General features: G+C 47.8%; 1 protein-coding gene and 1 pseudogene across 1 annotated transcript; both read right to left on the bottom strand.

Annotated features, from left to right (window-relative positions):
• Positions 1-867: 867 nt before the first annotated feature.
• Positions 868-2230, bottom strand: LOC136514338 (uncharacterized; annotated as a pseudogene).
• A 491-nt stretch (positions 2231-2721) lies between these two features.
• LOC136513710 (vesicle-associated protein 2-2-like) lies at positions 2722-6753 on the bottom strand. Its single transcript, XM_066507664.1, has 8 exons — positions 6564-6753; positions 6211-6281; positions 5906-5987; positions 5609-5724; positions 5018-5521; positions 4742-4804; positions 4555-4632; positions 2722-3306 (listed from the first exon to the last, which is right to left on the bottom strand). Exons 1-8 carry the CDS (start codon positions 6739-6741, stop codon positions 3190-3192), a joined length of 1209 nt encoding a protein of 402 aa, XP_066363761.1. The 5' UTR covers positions 6742-6753; the 3' UTR covers positions 2722-3189.
• Between the last annotated feature and the right edge of the window lie 1344 nt (positions 6754-8097).

Genomic DNA, 8097 nt, shown 5'->3' with positions numbered 1-8097 from the left:
TAGCCGTGGATACCCTGGAATACTCTTAGAGAAAAGTTACAGCAATATTTGTGCGCTTACAGATCTCTCTTTGTCTGCGTTAATAAATACCACCGGGCTACAGGATGCCTCGCTCGGTACTCCATCCCCAATCCTTGACTGACTCCTCGACTCCTCATCTGTTTAGGTTCCACGCAGCAGCCAGCAGCCAGCACGAGCGGGAGCAGAGGCTGAGCCACCGAGATGGGCAGATGGCGAGACTCCCCGCCTCCAACTCCGAGTCATCGCGAGTTCGCACGACGTCGACGCTGCCGACGCCGTGCCCAGACGGCCAGGCATGCTGCCTTTCGCCTCCACCTTTTTCCCCTGTCTTTGTCAATTTGTGCCTTTTCTTCTTTACAGTACAATACAACCTCTTTTTAAGCCAGGAACTTGTTTATAGTTTATTTAATCTAATCACTTGATCTGTATCTCGAATAGTCAATTTTGATTAGGTGATATGAAGAGAAAAAGTATAATTCATAGTTTCTTTAAGCCTGTTGGTTCAAGTGCTAATTCTATTCAAGCTCAAAATCCCAATGTGGAAACTCCTAATGTGGAGGTGGAAACTAATGATCATGTGGAAAATCCTAATAATCAGAGTAGACCCCGGTAAAAGAATTCAAATATTGGAACGTGCACCCGATGATCAAGATAAAGCTAGGAGATTTTATATGTTACTTGTCTATAAGATCCGTAAACCCATGGTAGCTTGGTTATCTTTTACTTGCTTTTTATGCTGCCCCTCCCCCCATCCCCAATTCCTGGCTCCGCCCTGCAAGAATGTAAAGCACGTACTCCACAACACAGATGCACGGTTAGTTTGTACGCCATAGACACGGCTTCTCGAGAATGTTTGATCGATCGAGCACATTAATATTGAGTCCACCCCACGTACAGCAAACGCATCGATCAATGCATGCATCAGAGATCGATACACACAGATAGACAACCCGCCTGAATTCAGCAATATGCATGATCGATGCACGCGTTGCACGTCTCGTCTAGCTCTTCGCGGCCTCCTTCTAATCCATTAATTAGTTGGCGGGCGCTTCGCTCGCGACGGTGGCAGCGGTCTCTGTTCGTCGGTGGTGGTGGTCTTCTCCTCCGCCAACGGCGGCGCTGGGACGACGGCTGCCTCCTCCGCCTTGTGCTCGTCGACCGCCGGTTTGGCCTCCACGGGCTCCGTGGTGTTCTGCATCTGCCCAGCTGATTCCCCTGCAAAAATTAATCGCATACGTAACGAACATACACGGGGTCAGTTCCACTTTGTAATTAGAAACTGAAATGGTGCATGCATAAGGAAAATTCTTATCGATCTGGTCTTTAATAAATCGTACTAACCATCCTCATTTGTCGGAGCAGGCGACGTGGCCTTGTGCTCTTCCTGTTCGAGGTTTTTGCTCTCAACCGTCTTCTCCTCCCCGTCGTCTTTGAGTTTGAGTGGTGCTAACTCCTTGGCCTCCGCCTCAACCTCGGGGGCCTCCTCCACAGGTGCCTCGTCTGCCATGGTGGATTCAGGAAGCAGGTCCTCCAGCACCACTACCACCTTGTTGTCCTGCTCAGGTTCTGGTTCTGGCTCGGCCGCCGCGGCTTCGATCGCGGCGACAGGGCTAGGAGCAGAAGCGACGTTGTCCTTATTAGCCACCACCCCCTCCTCTTTCTTGACCTCCACGACGACGGCGGCGACAGGAGTAGGAGCAGAAGCGACGTCGTCAGCGACGACATCCTTCATAAGGACCACCACCACCTCCTCCTCTTTCTTGGCGTCCTCCACGACGACGGCAGCGGCGGCGGGCTTCTCGAGGGACATCACCACTATGGCGTCTGCCTTCGAGTCGACAGAGACAGGCTTCTCGGCGTCGGTGGACGCCACCTCGCCGGCGTCCGCCTTGGGCTCGCCGGCTACTGCCGCATCATCCTTCACGACGTCCTTGACGGCAACGCCGGTGTTGCCGGAGGACGACGACGACGTGGAGGAGGTGTAGCTTGCGCCGGTGGAGACGACGGAGGACTTCCTCCGGAGGAGCTTGCTGCCGCCGCCGGCGCTGGTGCTGGTGGCCACGGCCTCCTTGGAGCTACCGCAACCCATGGCCGGCCGGCGCTGGCGACGCCGACGCTGACGCGACGGAGGAAGAGAACGCGAGAGAGATCGGTGGACAGGGAACGGACGGAGGAGAGGAATCGTCGCGTCGGGCGTGCTTGAAGGATCGGAGGCAAAGAGACGCCGCGGGGGCACGCCCGCTTTTATAGACCAGGACAAGGACACGACCCGCGCCCGCGACGTGCCCGCACGCATGCAACGCAACTGCACGCTCGCGTTCACATGTGTGGAAAAGTCAACGACCCTAACGAGTGGGCAAACGCGTAAAAGTTTGGAAAGCCATGGATACGCGAGGTTGGCACTTGGCAAATTGTTGGTTGCCAACGCATCGTTCGTTGCATGACGTGCCGCCCAGTTTTCTCCCTCAGATACTCCGTCCGCCGGCGAGCCGGCCGCCGGCCGCCGGAATGCAATTTGTTTTGCCAGCCACTAACTCGTCGTTTGGTGGGCTTCATTTAGTCACCCGTCAACTTCGTCCGCCGGCAACAGGCCAGACCATTTTGGAGGTACATATTTAGACAATGCCAATCTGTACCGCCATAGTAGCATCATAGGGAATATTTTTATACTAGTAAACAACAACCATTCGTCACCAAATCTTATCTTAAATGGCCTAATTGACGAGGACCATAAAAACTCTTCATAGTTTCTGTTCGTAATGTGAAAAGAACAAGGGGAGGAGGTTCCTTCTCATGCAAGGAGAATAACGAAGGATCAAGGATAGGTCACTGGGCTTTCTCCTTGATCAAAGCATATATCAGCTCGCGAGCCTCATCCAGGTCTCGCTGGTAACTTCCCAGGAGCCTCGAATGATCTCCTCGTGTCGGCTCCTTGCTCAGACAAACCACTCTATAGCTCTATACCAAGTAAAAATTGCGCTGCTCTATTTCTATACACTCCAGTAATTATCACCCTGAGTCCTAAGATGTATGCAAGTCCATCTGACTAATGCAACAATCATGACGTGACAGTAGTTTCACTCTGACAAAGTAACCCAGGTTCAGGAACTCAGCGACTCCAAGAAAGATAAGCAATGGCCCAGGTGCTTCATCTAAAATTCACCGTCCTCATAGGGGCAGAAGGTAACCAAGCGAAATGCCAACAACTGCCATGTAGATGACGAAAAGCAGGGGAAAACCGGTGCTAGACTGACTCCGCGCAGCGCCCGCCCTTTTCAAGAATACCTATTTAAGAGAACCATTTATAATCAGTTAGAGATGAAAGCTGGAAACAGTACACTTGCAAAGAAAACAGTTTACAAGTGATAAGCTATTGTAGCATGCTACTAAGTACTCCCTCCATTCCAAATTATAAGCCAATCCAAGAATCATGGAGAGTCAAAGCATCTCAAGTTTGACCAAAATTATAAAGAGAATTACAAAGACTTATCACATCAAATAGGTATACTATGAAAATATAATTAATAAAGAATCTAATGATACTTAGTTAACACCGTAAATGTTATTATCTTATCATATAAATTTGGTCAAACTTGAGACGGGACTCTCCAAGATTCTTGGAATGACTTATAATTTGGGACGGATGGAGTACTAGTTAGTACTGTTTCAGTTGTCAAACAATATACAGGAAGCAACCAGGGGACAGGGGTGGACTCCCAGCAGCTGTAGGAAGATGAGGGGAAGGAGCCCCTACTAACATTTTTATGGATCCACCCCTAAGTAACTGGAGACCATAAAGCACAACAAAAGAGATTTACATATGCATTTCAGACTCATGGTTGTGAACATTGATACGGTGATACTCCAAAAGCATACATAATTAAGGATGCTTCTTTAGTTCTTTATTAGACAGGACACAGTTTGGAATTCAATAATATGGATACTTGGGGGGCAAAGTGTTTAAAATTGTAAATTAGAAAATTAAAGAAATATTTAGCCTAATGCAAGAAAAAAACTATGTATGTGTATCAGTCAACCCTGCAGTTGAGAGCCTATTAGTCTGGTCAGATGCTACCCTTCACCATTCAATACATAGAACAAGATGTTAACATGCCAAGAGTAGCCATTATTTGGGATTGTAAATTGGGACCACTGTTCCAAGTTATTAGATGAGAGAAATGGAACTACAGGTTTGGTTGTTAAGAAGTTATTAGAATAAGAGTTGCTTTTATCTGGTGCAAACAGAACAACGTCACGTCCCAGCACGTTAAGTCGGCTCTCAGATATGGCAAGCTGGAAGACTAGTGCAGACTTGCTACATATCTTGTGGATCTATTTGACAGAATTCTGCCCCCAGTTGACTGTCACATAACTTCAAATGAGCATAGGGATGAAAAGCATGGCAGCCCTTCGCCAAATTCAAACATGGAAAGCTTATATTTGTCTTTTCACAGCTTCAGTTATCATGAAAATGGGCACAGAAGAAAGTCAACATGGTTTATGATGGTCTTTATCAACACAATAAAATTTTACCATCTCTTTCCGTAATTTATCCCGCTCTTGGATGGTAGTTGTGTTTGCTTCCCTCAATTTTACAATCAAAGTATTAGCCTACAAAAGAGGATGATGCAACAATGTAGTATTTCAGAAAAAGGAACCTCTTAAGATATTCAAAATTCAAACGATCAAACACAAATATTTGGCACTATATATTTCTTACCTCTTCAAGTTTTATTTCAAGATTGTTAAGTTTCATCTGTAAATTTTGAACATCTTTGGTTACCTGCTAAAGGGGTAATAAATAGAATTAAACACATCAGAAGTTAAGAACTGTATTTTTTTTAAAAAAAATCAGAAGTTATGAACTGTTGATTGGTAACCAAGTGCCTGTATTTAATATTCATCACCAAGACAAACTGACAAAATATAGTAATGGATTGGTAATAAGCTAAACAGATGTAGCAGAACATGAACAATACTTGAACAATAAGCTTACCTGAGGTATATGAACATTATCAGCATTGGTAGATTCTTTATCACTTAACGATGGAACTTCACTTGGAGCAGGAGTATATTCCGGTGGTGGAGATTCTTTCAGATCTACACTTGCTTCTGTTGAAGAAAACTGAGTCTCTATAGAGGCAACAGAGGTTTCTTGCAAATTGGAAGCAGATTCCGACAAAGTAAATGAAGCTTGTTTGGGTGGGACTAGAAAATCTTGCAGGATAGTATGGCATTCGTTTACAAGTGAGGAATTTTCATTGAAAGTAGCAGTTCCACTTAAAGAGGGAAAGCTTGCTTTCAGAGAATTACAAACTTCATTCACCACATTAGGTGCTTCATTCACATTATCTAGTGTCTGCTCTGTCACAGGAACCCCAGCTGTTTCCTTGGCATGGGGAACTACATTGATGAGCTGCTCTACTTGAGGCTCTGTTATGCTGACAGTGACAACTTTCAACTTCTTCTCCTCAATATATTGACCAGTTTCTTTGGAGAATTACAATGAAGATTGAGTCAAAGTAAAATAGAGACAGATGCAAAGAAAAATCACATAAGCTAAGCATAACTTGCTGCATATACTTACAAAAGCAGGAACAATGCCCTTATCAGCTGTACCAAACCGAACAACTGTGGTCTGCACAAGAAACTTGTCTTTTGTTTGCAAATCAAGTGGAGCATTATTTAGCGCTTGCATAGTAACTACATTTTATTTAAACAACAACATTAAATAAAATGACAAAAAAAAGGAAGTAAATTGCACTCTGAAGAAAAGCAAAATCCACCATGGCATCTAGGAAACGATGCCATCTAGCTTGCACTACTGCAATGAATTCTGAGTATGCCAAAGCACCAATTTCACCAGTAGCTAGACAACGTTTACCTGTAAAATCACGTGATGCCAATGGAAGAATAACTCCTATATTTGGTCGAACACAATATTTTTTTGGAGAAGTTGTTTTAACCTGTTACATATTCAAATATCCAAGTCACCAGAACAGAAATTGGTATAAATGCGAATGTATGAAAACGTTAGGCCTTAAATTGTTTCATCCAAAGAAAAAATAGATAGCATAGTGTGCATCAATGATCATTGATCAAACATTACCCTACAACAACAGTATGAGAAAAATCTTAACTCCATCGCACAAAATAACCATAATACACAACATAAGATTGGAGACCAACCTTGAATGCGACATATTGATCTGACTTATTAACAAGATGGATACAACATGAACTCTGCTTCTTCACCTCAACTGATAACAAGTGAAAGTCAGATAAATATTCATTTACAGGTGGTAGAATAAATAACAATATGAAATTACGATATTAGACTATAATAAAAAACCTAGTTAACATTCACTAACCTACAGATGATAGAATCAATAACCATAGAAAATTATGATGATAGACTATATAATATCCTAGTTAACATTAACAAACCTCTGAAGAATAGCATGGTATTCATAAAAAAGGAAAGAATAGCATGTTAACAGAAAATTACTAAACAGTCATGAAAACTAGAGCTTATGACTTACTATGCTCAGTACAGCTTCTGTCAAGGATCTCAAACCCCTGACTGGCCGGACCCCGGCTACGTAGCTCGTAGCCGCCGTCCGTCACGCCGGCGAGGTTATGCCCCTCGGTCGTCGGCTTAAGAGAGAAGGAGAGATTAGGGATAACTTCTTTTTTAATCTCAATTGTCCCAGCGTACATGCATATATGGCCCCTGCCCTTCCTGCGCCCTGGCTGCTCGCTGGGCCGTTGCTCACTCGGCCGCCCGGCGCACGTCGCGGGCTCTCCTGCGCCTGGCGTATGTGCGACCGCACATGACATCTCTCCCGCCGTCGAAGACCAGCTCGTCCTCGAGCTGAAAAGCGGGAAAGCGAGCACGGAAGTCGTCGAAGTCCTCCCAGCTCGCAGATGCCGCCGGCTCGTCTTTCCACTGGACCAGCACCTGTCGCACTCCGCGTGCCAGCCGGGCAGCGGTGATTTTGTCAGGCGCCAGCACCACGGCGCCATTGTGGGTTGGTGGCAGTGCCGGGGGCGTGGTTGGGGGCGTGCCGACGAACTTCTTGAGCACCCCAACGTGGAACACATCATGGAGGCGGGCTCCCTGGGGAAGCTGCAGCCGGACAGCCACGTCGTTGATGACCTCCTCGACGCGGTACGGCCCGACGAAACGTGGCTTGAGCTTGCCGGCGGTGGTACGTGGCAGGGACGCCGCTGGGCGCTGCCGGAGGCGAAGGAGTACCCAGTCACCTACTTGGTACGCCACCGGTCGATGATGCTGGTCGTAGACACGCTTCTGGACCGCCTGTGCCTGTTCGAGGCGATAGCGGACGTCGTCGAGGAAGGCTGCGCGGTCCTCCATCTCCTGGGCAACAGCAGCCACGCGCGTCTCGCCGGGCTCATACGAGCGGATGGTCGGCGGGTCACGGCCATAGACCACGCGGAACGGTGTCTCCCGGAGCGACGATTGGAAGGCGGTGTTGTAGGTGTACTCGGCCCACGGGAGCCAACGGAGCCACTGCCGAGGACGGTCGCCGGTGAAGCAGCGGAGGTACATGACGATCACCCGGTTGGCGGCCTCCGTCTGGCCATCCGTTTGCGGATGAAATGCTGACGACATGAAGAGCTTGGTGCCGGTGAGGCGCATGAGGTCGGTCCAGAACGCGGACGTGAACACCGGGTCGCGGTCCGAGACGATGGACTGCGGAACGCCATGAAGGCGGACGATGTCGGCGAAGAAAGCTTGGGCAACGGTCTCGGCGGTGTAGGGGTGCGCCAGCGGGATGAAGTGGCAGTACTTGCTGAAGCGGTCGACGACGGAGAGGATGACCGTCTTGCCCTGCACCCGTGGCAGCGCCTCAATGAAGTCGATGCCGATGTCGGCCCAAACGCTGGAAGGGATTGGCAGCGGCTGGAGCAGACCGGCCGGCCTCAAGTGGTCTGACTTGTACTTCTGGCATGTGGCGCACGCCTTCACAAATTCCTGCACCAAACGACGCATGTTGGGGAAATGAAAGTCACGCCGTAGACGGTGCAGCGTGCGGTGGACGCCTTCATGGC

Source organism: Miscanthus floridulus, chromosome 16 (assembly GCF_019320115.1).
Source record: "Miscanthus floridulus cultivar M001 chromosome 16, ASM1932011v1, whole genome shotgun sequence".
In the NCBI taxonomy this organism is placed as follows: Eukaryota; Viridiplantae; Streptophyta; class Magnoliopsida; order Poales; family Poaceae; genus Miscanthus; species Miscanthus floridulus.
This window is presented reverse-complemented; position numbering and strand designations above follow the sequence as displayed.